This window comes from Diceros bicornis, chromosome 18 (genome assembly GCF_020826845.1).
Source record: "Diceros bicornis minor isolate mBicDic1 chromosome 18, mDicBic1.mat.cur, whole genome shotgun sequence".
Lineage (NCBI taxonomy): Eukaryota > Metazoa > Chordata > Mammalia > Perissodactyla > Rhinocerotidae > Diceros > Diceros bicornis.
Window position 1 is genome coordinate 39689464 of NC_080757.1, and position 14577 is coordinate 39704040.

The following is a 14577-nucleotide window of genomic DNA, read 5'->3' on the forward strand; positions in this document are numbered from 1 at the left end:
GATTTTAGATGTAAGTTTGAAATGTCTATTAGACATCCAAGTGGATATGTCTCCTACACAGTTTGGATATACGCTTTTGGAGTTAGTGGATGAGTCCCTGAAGAAGATAAGAAATTTGGGAGTTGTCAGTATAGAGATGGTATTGAAAGTATTGACACTGAAAAAGATCAACATATTCTATGTGCCTCCCACCACATCCCCGTTCATTGGTATCCCTAACCCCAATACTTTCCTTGCAGATCTGAGGCCATAGAGTCTGGTCAAAGGGGGCTGAGGCTCTCCTGGCTTCTTAACGCATTCACCCTCATTTGTTTCAAATTTCCAGTGCTTTATGCTTTGGGCCCACAAAGCAGAGACACAGTTTTAACTAGAGGCTTTTTACATTAGGCCAAAGAATGACTGTCAACTCCATTTCCTACGGATTGCAAAAAAATACACCTCAACAGAAAAGGAAAAAAACCATCAATTAAAACTAGTTAAGTTTTTCCACAAGGAATTCTGTGAGGACTTGTTGGCTAAAGTTGCCTGGAAATTAAGACACACACACACACACCACATACATACAAAATGAACGTGGCTAGGAAGAAGTGCTCAACATAATAGAATACCCTCAAGTATTCCTATTCCAGGTAAAGGTATAAATCCCCTCGCAGATTTGCTTTGCTTCAACCCTTCACGAACCTCCAGAAGATGCTAGAAGTGACTTAAGAAGGCTGGGGAGATGGCCGTTGGGAAAGAACTGTTGGTAGTTGGCAATACTTCATGCCAGGGAGGTTGTGGCAACAACTCCCTGGGCTGCAGACATCATGGATTTTCCTCCCTCTGGGAACCAGAGGTCCCTCCGTTTCTGGTCTGGATCCCTTAGAGACAAAGAACTTCATTCTCTCCCATACCAGTGTGGAGCTGCTGGGGAGTGGAGCGGGTGGAGGGGTTAGAATTCTACCCCCAGGAAACACGGACAGGCTCAAAGAGGAGCCTGAATCCTGACTCTGGTCCAGGAGGCGTGCGGGGCTGCGGGGCCCCTCTGACGAGGGCCAGGCCGGTTGCCACGGTGCCCGGGGAAGGGGCCGCCCGGCGCAGGCGGGGTACGTGGAGCGCACGGTACACTTCCACGAAGGGCGCATCTGCTCCCGAAACCCCCTTCACCCTCTCAGCTCCATTCTCTCGCGCTCCTTTTTCCCGGGGAGCCTCCGCATTCCCCATCTACCCATTGCACCCTCGCCCTTTCTTCCCTCCTCTTGACCCTCCCCCGGCTCGCCCCTCCCTCGGCAGCCCACCTTCACCCCGCTCCTCCGCGAGCTCCTCGGTCCTCGCCCCTTATCCCCTGCCTCCCCTCGCCGGCCCCCCGCACCCAGGGCCCCCGCGGCCCCCTCCCCGCCGCCTCCGGCGGCCCCTTTCACAATAGCGCGGACCGCCTCCCTCCTCTGCGCTCCTGGTTCGCTCCCGCCCGCTTCCCTCCCGGCGCATGCGCCCTCCGGTCGGCGGCGGCTGCGGCGGTGGCGGCTACGAGCGGCTCCGTTTTTTTAAAGGGAAACGCTGAGGCGCCGGGGGTGACTGTGGGGGAGGGGAGCCCCGAGCCGCGGAGACCCCCAGGGGAGGCGACAGATCCCCCTCCCGGAGTAGGAGGGCTTTGGGCGGACCCATCCCTCCCACCCCCTCCTGAGGAGGAGCGGGGGGGGGGAAAATGGAGGCTCGGGGCGGCTGAGGCGAGCTCCGGGGCGGGGGGCCGGGGCGGGGAAGGGGGGGTGTGGGGTGGGGAGACGAGGCGGGCCCGGCCGGGCCAGGGGGGGCCGAAGCGAGCTCCGGGGATGAGCTCGGGGGCGGCTGGGTGCGAGCTCCTGCCTCTGAGGCGAAGGCGGCGGCGGCGGCAGCAGAGGCGGCGGCGAGGCCCCCATGGGCCGGCGGCGGGCCTCAGCCGCGGCCTCCACTTCTCCGCACGCCGGCGGGATGGCGCCCGGGCCCCGGAGGAGCCGCGCTAGCCGAGGCCTGCTGCCGCGCTGCTGAGGCGAGCCCGCCAAACTCCCCTCCCCCTCCTCCGTCCTCGACCCCCCGCACCTCGCCCCTTCCCCACCCCCTCCTCCGCCTCGGTCCCCGGCGCTGCTCCGGACCACTATGACCATGAGATCCGCAGTGTTCAAGGCGGCCGCGGCCCCTGCCGGCGGCAACCCTGAGCAGCGACTGGACTACGAGCGGGCTGCGGCGCTGGGCGGGCCCGAGGACGAGCCCGGGGCGGCCGAAGCCCACTTCCTCCCTCGGCACCGTAAGCTCAAGGAGCCGGGGCCCCCGCTGGCCTCCTCCCAGGGCGGGAGCCCCGCGCCCTCCCCGGCCGGCTGCGGCGGCAAGGGCCGGGGCTTGTTACTCCCGGCCGGGGCGGCCCCCGGGCAGCAGGAAGAGAGCTGGGGCGGCTCGGTGCCCTTGCCCTGCCCGCCCACGGCCACCAAACAAGCCGGCATTGGGGGGGAGCCAGCGGCAGCCGGAGCCGGCTGCAGTCCCCGACCCAAGTATCAGGCGGTGCTGCCCATTCAGACGGGCTCTCTCGTGGCGGCGGCCAAAGAGCCTACGCCCTGGGCTGGGGACAAGGGTGGGGCGGCTCCCCCAGCTGCCACCGCCTCGGACCCGGCGGGACCCCCACCACTACCTCTGCCCGGGCCGCCACCCCTCGCGCCCACCGCCACCGCCGGGACCCTGGCGGCCAGCGAGGGCAGATGGAAGAGTATGAGGAAGAGCCCTCTCGGGGGTGGCGGCGGCTCGGGAGCCTCCAGTCAGGCCGCCTGCCTCAAACAGATCCTTCTGCTGCAATTGGACCTCATCGAACAGCAGCAGCAGCAGCTGCAGGCCAAGGAAAAGGAGATCGAGGAGCTGAAGTCAGAGAGAGACACGGTACGGGAGGGGTTAATCTGCGTTCGGGACGAGGAGCGAGTTGTGCGCATGCTCAGGGGAAGGGGGCCTGTAGGAGGTTAAGGTATCCCTTGGTTAGGGGTAAGGAGGTTGGCCACCAGCAAAGGAGTAGCTTAGGTGCTGGGTCCCTGGGAGCCAGGCTCACAGACACGTTGGGTTGGAGGGAGGGGTTAAAGGGCAACCTCCCCGAAGAGGGGGAGGGGAGGTTTCAGGTGCCAAAGGGTTAATTTAAAATGACAGCCCCAGACTTGTGGGAAAGATGTTTAGAGTGGGAAAAGACCTGATTTGTGAGGAGTTGAAAATGAAAAGGTGGGATGCATTTGTGGTGGCTTTGTGGAAGGGGTTAAGTTAAAGAGCTTTGCGTTAGAAATGCATTCTGGAGGAGAGGGATAGAGCAGCTGTTGCTCTAACCACTGCTGTAGCATCCTTAGGAGGATAGTAGGCCTTTTAATTGGCAGAGGGGTAGAGGTGATTCACAGTGGAATTCTATTTTAGTTTTCTTAAATGATATTAGGGGAATCACTGTCTTTGATTTCAGGCAGTTTTTAATAGGAATCTGATTTATCAAACATGACCCACTGACCAGCTCCCTTGTATAAGCGTGATATTTAGAGGCTGGAAGATTTTAAGGCATCAGGGGAAAGTAAGCTTATTAAATGCATTAAGTAGACCCAAAAAAAAAATCTCTATTTTAGAATCTTAAGGTATTAGGGAAATCTTTTATTATTTCTTTGTACTTATGAGGAGCATGACTATATAGGCTTGTTTTTACTGTAGCAGTAGTTAAGGGCACCTTATGCATTAAAACATATTGCTTCAGATATCAGGAAAGCTGTGGTGGTGGGGTATTACTGTGCTAGCATACCTTACAGCTGCCTAAAAATAAACATGGTTTCTACAATTGTGTTCAGGCTGCAGCAGTCTCCCTCTCCCTCTCTCCCTCCCTCCCTCCCTCCCTCCCTCCCTCCCTCTCTCCCTCTCTCTCTCTGTCTCTCTCTCTCTCTCTCTGTCTCCCTCCCTCCCTCCCTCCCTCCCTCTCTCTCTCTCTCTCTCTCTCTCAGGCGTTGTGTGCGCCAAGGGCTGAGCAAGGGAGCAGAGGGCTATTCATTTTGTTTGCTTTCCAAATGATTCAGGCAGCGGCTGTTTTATTGGAGAATGCATTCTGCAAGGTGGAATGGGAGCTGGAGCAGGTCTCATTAAAATATCTCACGGTGTTGATTTGTGGAAGTTACTCAACATGGAGGTGGCACTGCTCAGCTACTGTACTGCAGTCTAGGGGGTGTGATGGTACTGTAATTACAACACATCATGTCCTTACATGGGGGGAGCAGGAAGAGAAGGACCAGTGAAGGAGAAGAAATCAAGGAAATGTCACCCACAAACCGTGGTTAAGTAATGTTAAGTCTGTGAATGAAAACAGAAGATGAAATGGGAGTATGGCTGACAGGGGTTCTCTCTGCTGATTGTGGAGGTTTCTGCTCAGTTCCTGAGGTAATGGCCCGTTTGCAGACTTTCCTAGGCAGGAAAAGTGGGGTGAGTTAAGGATAGAGTGTCAGCCTGAACTTGGCATTCACTGCTTCTGTTGTGTATTGCAGTCTTAGCGTTGCTTAAGCTTGTTTCTCTTATTCTAGTTGTTTGGCCTCTACTGAAATCTGTGCAGCTAAGTGGATGTAATGAAGGCAACATTCATATCACTGTCTAACCCAAATAAAATTCTTATTATAGGGTATAAGTAGCACGGTTGGCACCTTTTCTCAGAACATTTTAATGTGAAGGTTTCTGTGGTAATTGACGTCCATTTTTTGTTTGTTTATGTAGTCCTCCCTTTAATTAGAGTTTAAAAGACTTTGTTTTTAATCAATATTTAAATAAATAGGTATAATTTTTTTATCTCAAATGCAAAGCAATATGCATATTTTATGATCTTTGGGATTTATGGGTGCTGGTTTCTATTATAATTCTTCCAAATTGAGTGTTCATTGTTTAGATGGCAACCCCGCACACACACACACACCCCTTTTAAATAACACTGCAATCCCTAGTGGCACCGTGCTATGTGAGCTTTTAATTCCTTTTCCAGGTACTATTTGGACTTTGTCCTTGGGTATAGCATTTTGGAGTGGAAGTAGAGAAGATAGGATTTGGAGAACCTTAGGGTCTCCTACAAGAACATCAAGTTAATTCTGGAAACTCCCAAACTGACTTGGAGCCACATGGTTAGCAATAGCAGAGACCATGCCATTTAAAAGGCATGTTGTAGCCCCTCCCAGTGAAGAGGATCTTCTTTCAGAAACATGAACTACAAATTCCCCCATGCCCTTCCCCAACTAGGTTAGCCCCTAAAATTAAGCAGTGTAGCTTGTCTTCTCTATTTTGTTTAAGGAAAACTATTCAGATTAATGTCAGCCTCTTAAAAATAAGTTCAATTGCCATGTTCCATGGCAAGAGGTAGAAGACCATACTGATTCCTAAATGGGGCTAAGTACCTGTGTTTAATTTTTTTGTGTTTTGAGTCTGCATTTTGCCACTCTCTCTTTTAGCTCCTTGCTCGGATTGAACGTATGGAAAGGCGGATGCAGCTGGTAAAGAAGGATAACGAGAAAGAAAGGCACAAGCTGTTTCAGGGCTATGAAACTGAAGAGAGAGAGGAAACGGAGCTATCTGAGAAAATTAAACTGGAGTGCCAGCCGGAGCTTTCCGAGACATCCCAGACTCTGCCTCCCAAGCCTTTCTCCTGTGGGCGGAGTGGAAAGGGACACAAAAGGTGTGCTGATAACTTTGTAACAATGTCTGGACATGATGAGGACACTTGTTTCCAGTGACTGAGAGTCTGGGATTGGGACTTATGAATTAGTTCTAATACAGTCATCTCCTGAATTATGAGGTCTTCCCTGCTGAGAAACTATCTTGAAACATTCTTGTGTGGCCTATAAAAGTCTGTTAGGAACATTTTGGTCACAGTAGTAATTACAGAATGCAGAGTACATCATAAAGAGAATGGGCAACAAATGTGACAGCTGAGTTTCTTAAAGAAAACTATAGCAGTTCACTTCAAGTTAGGAAGTATTAAGTTCCTCCATTGTGTTAGGCACTGGTAGATATAAAAAAGTAAGATCTAACTGTCCTTGGACTCAGAGAGATTAGTCTAGCTGTAAGGATGGCATAGATTTTGAAAACTCAGAATTCAACTACAATAAAATATGCAGATAGACAACAGTGATACAAACTAAGTTTTGTAAAATTTAAGGATATTAAAGATTATTCTGAGTTAGAATAGTGAAACTTTAAGGAGAAGATGGATTTTGAAAAAGAAGTATAGAATTTAAGTGGGTGAAAAGGAAAGGAGATGGCATTCTAGGAATGTGGGGATCAGGGGAGGGAGAAATTGGTAGGAGAGAGAGCGCCAGCAGATAGCAAGAAAAAAGCAATAGAGGTTGTAATTAACATGGTATGGGATTGGGGGAAAAATGAGACTAGTCTCTGGTTGACAGCAATGAAATAGGCCACAGAGCAGTGGCACCTAATGTTAGCTAAAGGATCTTGAGTAAAATAGGAACCTTTTTAGGTTTAGTAAGCAATAGGATACCATTAGAGGTTCTTAAGCATGGAAACTCACTTGTGCAACAAGCATTTACTAAGGGCCTATTGTATATACTGTTAAGCATGATGTTGTTCCTGCTCATGACTGCGAAATAGAGCCAGATCTTTAGATACTTGAATACTGGTCATTTTGGGGCCTGAGAACTACCTTGTTCTCTTGCCCCAAAATGTAAACAAATCAGATTTTCTTTAAGAGTCAATAAATTTTATAATGTTTTCTTCCCTATCTAATAGGAAATCCCCATTTGGAAGTACAGAAAGAAAGATTCCTGTTAAAAAGCTGGCTCCTGAATTTTCAAAAGTCAAAACAAAAACTCCTAAGCACTCTCCCATTAAAGAGGAACCCTGTGGTTCCTTATCTGAAACTGTTTGTAAACGTGAATTGAGGAGCCAAGAAACTCCAGAAAAACCCCGGTCTTCAGTGGACACCCCGCCAAGACTCTCCACTCCCCAGAAGGGACCCAGCACCCATCCCAAGGAGAAAGCCTTCTCAAATGAGATAGAAGATTTGCCGTACCTTTCCACCACAGAAATGTATTTGTGTCGTTGGCACCAGCCTCCCCCATCACCGTTACCATTACGGGAATCCTCTCCAAAGAAGGAGGAGACTGTAGCAAGTAAGGCATAGAGAACACTTGCTCTTATACCCTAGTGGTGGCGGTCAAGCTAACAAGTGTGAAAATGCCTTTGGCATTTTTAAAAAAGTGCAATCAATAAAGCAGAGTTCTGTCAAGAATGAGTAAGTTAACAGCCAGAGACAGACACTGTGCAGGCATTGCAAATAGATGGAATTACAGCAAAATGTGCTCAATGTATTTGCCTGCTTACAACACTGGGAGATGTGTTTGCCAGTAAGTTGCTCATCACAGGAGCACCAGACTTGGGGGTGTAATCTCCGGCAACTTGCATGCCCTCTGAAAGAAGGGTTTTCTGTGCTGTGAAATGCATAGAACTTATACTTTGCCATGCACGACTGTTCCTGCAATTGATATTGTGTGAAACCTGGGAGGGTGGTCTTTGGGTGTTCTCAGGGGCCAATGGTAATTTTTGGGTTGGGGAGCCAGCTTGGGGTGGGGAGTTTCACCTGGGCCTCCGCTCTTTAACTATATAAACACTTATCTGTATCTCTATGTCCCGGTCTGGGGGGCAGGAGGAATCTGCCAAAGACCAACAGTCTTACTTTATCTTACTATACTTCACAAAGGTTCTAAATGTGAAGAGTTTACTTGGATTGCAGTAGCCCATTGGTTGTTCATATATTTAAATAAAATGGTCTACAAACTATTTTTCAAACAATAAGGACTATCTTGGGATATCTGAGCTGCTTGGGGAGGGTGTGGGGTGTGGGACCTTGGTCTTCATTCCCTTTTTTTTTCTTCATGGCTTCCACACAGAGATGCTCCCCTATCTCCTACATCAACCAGTAACTGGAATGTGCCCTCAATCATATAATGTTAGTCTATGACAGTCACTGCGGATGCTCCGGGGTGATGGTGGGGGAAGCCTTCTTGGATAGAGCTGCAGCCCCAAGTTTCTACCACTGTGTCTTGCCCTAGCAGGGATGGGGATGGGAATCCATTCCAATAAGACAAGAGCATTCTCCAGGCTTTGTTTGGCTGTTCTGGTGACAAAATTAAATGGGCAAGATAGATTACTCTTCTTAATTATCTAAAATTCATTAGGCCTCACACTTGAGTACATAAGATAGACCAGGACCCTGATCTAGGTTCAAGTTTTTTGTTGGTTCAGTCAGTTGAATAGGTTCATCCTTAATGGTTAACCTTCTTGCTGCCATGGCAATGCTGTGTAACAACTTAAGAGAAACCGTGAAGCAATTTCCCATCCGGGATTGGGAAATGGCTTGGTCCGGAGCTGTTCTGAGTGACTGGCTGTTTTTGAAAACCCTATCTGCCCTAGTATAGAAAATTCCAAACACCTCTGAGATTGTGGGCATAGCAGTACAGAAAGAGTCTGAGTGGGGGGATCCCAGCCCTTTGAGGAGCCTGAGGTGTGAATAAACGTGTGAATCCTTATTCTTGATGTCCGTATCTCAAGAGGAAGTCTCAATGGCTTGTTCTAAGGAAGCCAAAGTCTTTGTGCATGTTGTTCAGGTTGGACCAGCAAGGTAGTTTGTTTGGAGGGAGGAGGGAGCTGTTTAAGAAGACTACATGTGTAAGTTTTGAGAACACTGATCTTTTATTTGAAAAATAGGGTCAACTTTTACTCACCTGCCATGTTCTGAGTTTAAGGTTTGATATCCTTGGCCATCAACTGTTGCAGGGAAACCACCCTAAATAATGAAGAAAAGAAGTCGTCTCAGTGTAAAAAAAAAAGTGGTGGGCTTATTTTCTTTTCTTTTGTCTGTTGTTCCCTTTTCCCCTCCCCCAGAGAGAAATTCTCAAAAGAACAACTCAAAAAAACCAAAATGGCTTCCTAGTGAGAACTTCAGTGATGATCCTTTCCTCCATTTTGGGTATGGGCTTTTTTTCTTTTTACACTGAGATGATTCTTCTTTCCTGCATTATTTAGGGTGTCTGATGCCATCAAGTGTTGCAGGAGAAACTTCAGTCTTGGCTGGTGAGTAGAATAGGAATTGTGCCGGCTGGGCCTGGGGTGGTGGTTGGTGGGATGGTGGATGGTTGGGAGCTGCATTCCCCATCAGTTGGATGTGGGAAAGTGAGATTCCTTGGTGTATGATTACACTATAGACTTCAAAATGACTACAAATTTCAGTTGTTTTTCAGGAACTGCAATAGCATCCATTATATGAATTGTCAGGTATTGGTGTAGGGTTTTTTGTGATCCTGTGTTTGGCAGACTGCAATGGCATTTTAGGTTCTTTTATCCTATAGCGAGGACACTGAATATGGCTTCAGGTGAGGCCATAGAATGGATTCCTATCACTTGGTAACTTTGTCTTATCTGGGGAGAGACCTCTTGTCTTAGTGAATAGTAAGAGGGTTGTGACCTTGGATTTAAGGGTGGTTCCACCCCTCCTCCCTTTCTTTTTCTTTTTTTTTTTTTCAGTTCCTTCTTGGAGGGACCATTCAGTAGAGCCTCTAAGGGACCCAAATCCTTCAGACCTTTTGGAGGTAGGTACCCAAGACCTGTCTGTGGAAGGGAGTGAGAGAAAGAATAGAAATGGGGGTGTAATTTGAATATGTCTTAGTAACTGTATGAATGAGTTAAATAGAACTTTAAAGCCAGAAGGGAACTTGAGAGATTATCTAGTCCAACTCCTTTGTTGTATAGATGAGAAAACTGAGATCCAGAGTGGTTAGGTGATTTATTCAAAAATAAATAGCTAGGACGTGTTAAAACAAAGCTAGATTTCATGCTAAGTAGAAAAGTTAGCATGTACCACTCAGCAACAAAATTATATATTCCAAGCTCATTTGACTCTTAAAAGTTGGGTATTTATTTTAAACTTATACTCTTACAATGTATGGAGGTATGGGGGGTTTACGGCAGTCTCAAGGGTTTCAGTTTGACGTGACTTTCACCTTGGAAAGTTAGGGAAATGATTTTGAAATCTGGAGATTCTACAAGGGTAGGGGTGGGGAAAGGAGTGTGCGTTTTGTTGATTTTGTTACCAGGAGGTTCCCATGATATCCATAGAACTCACAGACTCAAGTGGGACCTGAAGGTGAAAGATTTTATGTTCCTGGAATCTGGAAATGAGTTAGTATACCTGTGTTACATAGTGATAAAAAGCTTATCAGCATCTATTCTTTACACAGAACCTGGATGACAGTGTGTTTTCAAAGCGGCATGCAAAACTGGAGCTGGATGAGAAGAGAAGGAAGAGGTGAGGCTAGAGATGTTCATCCTGGGAACAACTGAGCCCTAGGACCCTGACCTCTCTCATCCATGCTGTGGAGAGTCCTGGAGCTCTTCACGCTCTTAAATTACTGGCTTCCCAGTTGGTTGAGTATCTTAGTTTGAAGTGGACACTGTTATAGGTAAAGATGTTTGGCTTCTTTTTCTTCATGTATGCCCCTCCTCAGTTCCACTCTCTGGAACACCAACACATGATCTAGACTGTTAGGCCTAATTCCCTAACCAGGCAGGCAATTCTCTTTACCTCCTCATCAAGAAGAGTCAGCAAAGATCTTCCTAGCATCTGAATTGTATGAGTTGCTTTTATAGAGCAGGTTTTCACTAATGTTGGGTTTGTTTGTTTGTTTTGTTTGTCTGGTTTGTTTTTCCCAGATGGGATATTCAGAGGATCAGGGAACAAAGAATTTTACAGCGACTGCAGCTCAGAATGTATAAAAAGAAAGGAATTCAGGAATCTGAGCCCGAGGTTACCTCATTTTTCCCTGAGCCAGATGATGGTAAGTTTTGCTTATGTAAAAGAGTAGGTTTTTCAAAGAAGAAAAAGGGTGCAAGGCTCCAGGATACAACTTGCTGTGAATGAATTAACAGTATTTTGGAGCAGGTACAGTTGCTAGACATTTCCCATCTATGTCACTAACGAGGTCCCATTTGGCTTTCTTCCATAGTTGAAAGTTTGATGATTACTCCCTTCTTGCCTGTTGTAGCATTTGGACGACCATTACCAAAATTAACTCCACAGTAAGTATAATGTCTTTTTCCCCTCCTCTCTCAGGTAGCCTGCACTTCCCCTCCCTTTCAGACTTCATGAAAGCTTATATATAAGGTGGAACAGGTGGCTTAGGGATAGCCATGGCTCCTTAACGGAAATGAGGCTACCTGGGCAACTAGCTTTTACAATGCTAAAATTCCCAAGCCAGGAATTAGGAGGATTGCTGTTTGAGTTAGAAATAGATTATTCAGTCGTTTTAATAGCACACTGTTGCTCTGGCTTTGAGGCAGGAAAGACAGTACAAACTTGGGACTTGGGAATCAGGGCTAGGATTGGTGAGGGGCATAGTGTCTTTTTTGGAGTTACTCTCATGTCTGCACTGAATCCTTTCTAGTCTTGAAGTTGATTTGCTTATCCTTTTTTTCCCAGGAATTTTGAGCTGCCCTGGTTGGATGAGCGTAGCCGATGCAGGTTGGAGATCCAGAAGAAACAAACACCTCACCGGACGTGTAGGAAATAGCTGTGCTGGCAGGAACCTTCTGTCTTCAGATAGTTGTAGCATGCCATTCCCAGAGAGTGGCAGAGACCTGTATATGTGACCTATGTCCTCATGTATGTTATCATTCGCTGATAATGCCCTTCCATACTCCCTTGATCTTGGTTTTGTTTTCATCACTCTGATTTCACAAAGACTCTCATTGGGCTAATTGTAAATTATGGAGGGTGATTGGGATTTTCTTTCCCTTTTTGGGGAAATGAGCTCTCAAGCTAAATCTATAGGATGGCAGATTTGGAAGCTTCAGGGGTCTGCTTCTATACATTTGCCTATGTTAAAGGGGTAAAAGGGCTCTCTTCATTAAGTTTGTGGAAGATGAAGCAACCCCTGCCTTTAGAGCTGTGCCTGCATGGCACTCTTCTCACGGTGGTATACCCTTCCTTAAAGTTTGCGTAGAGTGGTTTTTACCCTAAAAACAAAACAAAAAAGCCTCACCACGAGCTTAAGGACCAGATAAGGAATAACAAGTGAAGTGATGAAGCAAGTCATCTTCAGGGTAGAAAAGGGATTGGAGAGTTGGTAGATAAATATCTGAAAAGACAACTGTTCTCTTAAAACTATTCTGTGATATAGCCATGTGGGAAGGGATGTTTGGCTGTGATTATTTTCTTAGTTAATGGGTAACTGAATTTCTTCCCTCATCCCTCAAAAAATAAAATATTTGGAAAAGAGAATGGGGATGTTTAGTTTTGGACAAGTTATGGCTCTAAACAAAAGCAGTTGGCATTTGGGGATGGCATGCCAGAACCTGTATAGATGTCCTTGTGTCACATCACTTCTCAAGTATTCCTTAGTTGGGCTTTATTCTTTTAGCTGAGCTCTTGGTGGTGGGAGAGAGATTTAGGGAGGGTGGGGGTGTATGTGGAAATACGTGCTTCCTTTGGCTGGCAAATGTCTACATCTTGAAACAGATGTACCTAATGAGCTTCTCCATTCACTTTGTAAAAATAGATTTATATGTGTACCATCTTCGTTCCTCCCTCCCCTCCATTTTGTTAAAAATTTTCAGGACAGCACTCCAGGCCACTTTGGTCTCAGTGTAAGATCCCTGTAACTATCTGGAAGGAAAATAGAGCCAAGACCTCTGGTCTTAAATATATAGGAATTGCCTTTCTTTAGTCTTCAGGACTATTGTGTGAAAACAAGTAGGGGTCTAATCTCCTAGAAGGTAGGGGCTTTTATCCTTGAAGAGAATATGTCCCCAGATTATTAGCACTTTTAGAGGAGAAGCCAAGGTATGTAGGGTGTGTGGCCGGCCCATCAGTGGAGCATGAGAGAACGGGATACCATTGTGGGAAGAAAAGAAAAGTTCCTCAGGGGCCTCCCACTGCTAAAGCTTTTTGTGAGATGTTCATCTGTGCTCCCTGGGTTTGACTTTAAAAGGAACTATTCCGGCAGCACATGTAGTATTCTTGAATGATCTTGCTGCTCTTATTTCTCCTTTTGTGTGTGTGTGTTTGGCTATGGATTTTCATTTGTAACTCCATCTGCTTAGGAGAGTGGGCTCTCCACAAGGGAACCTGCTGTGAACTTCACTGCAGCAAGAATGTAGAGAGAAATAGGACTTATTCCACTAGGGGCTCTCATCTCACACCTTAAGGAGAGGAAGGAGATTTCTAGAAAAACTGGGCCAGATTTTCTTTGTTCTCCATCATTTTAATATGGCAAGCTGTTCGGCTTTCCTACTCTGACCTATGTTATGTTACTTAGAATGTGCCCAAGAAGAAAAAAAGACCAATCAGTGTCTCTTTACTTTATTCCTTGATTCCTCTCAGTTTCTTCTTGACTTTCAGCATTTGTCGGATTCCTAATTTGGATATGGGTTAGCAAATTTAGCCTTTGTGTTTGTGCCCTACCCAGGGGACTCCCCAGATTCTGAACTTGAGCTAGACTAAGAGGAATCCATGAGGTGCTATCTGGCCAGACTTAAGTGGATTCTGTTTCCTTGGTTCTCCCTCTACCTAGGTAGGACCTTTTAGTTTATTGTCCTGTCTTCTAGATCAATTCTCCTTTGATTTGGATGTGTTGAGAAGGAGGTTGGAGAGTAGATTAGCAAAGTTCCAAGAGCGAAATTACAGTGTGTTAGAGTGTGGGGGGAAAATTAGTTTTTTTCCCTACATGGGATACAACACTGTGAAATTCAATCTTCAACAGAAGGCCCTGCAATTCTCCTAAAACATAGTTCTTTGTTTCTTTCTTTAACAAGGTTTAAGCTAGTGTTAATAAATTAAAAAGAGAAATTGCTTGTCTGTCCACTTCAGCTTTGTTTTATGCCCATTTCATATTATTGTCTGTGTTGTAATTCATACTTTTGATACCATTTCTGATGTGTAAAATTGGTTGTCTTGTAAATATCTTATAAAGAGTTCAATTGTAAATAAACTATTGTGGCTGTTAATTTTTGAACTTCTGCTCCAGTTTATTAGATTTACTGGGAAGCATTAAACAATTCTGCTTGTATATTTTAAAAGATTAGAAAAAAATCAATTTTCACAAAATAGAAAAACACACCATTTTCCGTTTTTTATAAGGTATTCACTTCCATTTGTGTATGAACACAATGTATGTTTCATCCCTCTTTGTCCTGTGTTCTTCCTTACACATAATTGGCAACTTGAAAAACAAGACATTATAGGATACTTGGTGCCTGGTGTCTAAATTAATAAAACCTCATAGTTGGAAAGACCTTAGAGGTCATTTAGTCTGACTTCTAATACATGATTTCCCCTTGGCAACATTCCAGACAAATGAGGTCCTGCTTCTTTTTTTCCTATACGTTTTTTTTTCTGAATGTTAGAAAATTCTTCCTTGTTGATAAAATCTAACTTCTTGGGGCCGGCCCCATGGCGTAGCTAGCGGTTAAGTGCGCGCACTCCGCTGCTGGCGGACTGGGTTCGGATCCCGGACACGCACCGACACACCGCTTGTCAGGCCGTGCTGTGGAGGTGTCCCACATAAAGTGGAGGAAGATGGG

At 46.3% G+C, this 14577-nt stretch overlaps 1 protein-coding gene across 3 annotated transcripts; it reads left to right on the forward strand.

Moving 5' to 3' along the window:
- The first annotated feature begins 1800 nt into the window (after window positions 1-1800).
- MSL1 (MSL complex subunit 1) lies at window positions 1801-14009 on the forward strand. Of its 3 annotated transcripts, none has more exons than XM_058560901.1 (9): window positions 1801-2880; window positions 5439-5662; window positions 6733-7115; window positions 9028-9075; window positions 9526-9590; window positions 10239-10306; window positions 10711-10835; window positions 11004-11076; window positions 11477-14009. In XM_058560901.1, the coding sequence occupies exons 1-9, from the start codon at window positions 2113-2115 to the stop codon at window positions 11565-11567; spliced, it is 1845 nt and encodes a 614-aa protein (XP_058416884.1). In that variant the 5' UTR covers window positions 1801-2112; the 3' UTR covers window positions 11568-14009. The 3 variants fall into 3 exon arrangements, with proteins under 3 accessions (XP_058416884.1, XP_058416885.1, XP_058416886.1); XM_058560903.1 differs by lacking the exon at window positions 1801-2880 and adding an exon at window positions 4090-4389; XM_058560902.1 differs by lacking the exon at window positions 9028-9075.
- The last annotated feature ends 568 nt before the right edge of the window (window positions 14010-14577 follow it).

Coding starts and splice junctions, on each gene's coding strand:
- MSL1 (XM_058560901.1), top strand. CDS start 2,113: ATGACCATGAGATCCGCAGTGTTCAAGGCGGCCGCGGCCCCTGCCGGC. Junction 5,663..6,732: donor AGTGGAAAGGGACACAAAAG/GTGTGCTGATAA, acceptor CCTATCTAATAG/GAAATCCCCATTTGGAAGTA. Junction 9,076..9,525: donor AGAAACTTCAGTCTTGGCTG/GTGAGTAGAATA, acceptor TTTTTTTTTCAG/TTCCTTCTTGGAGGGACCAT.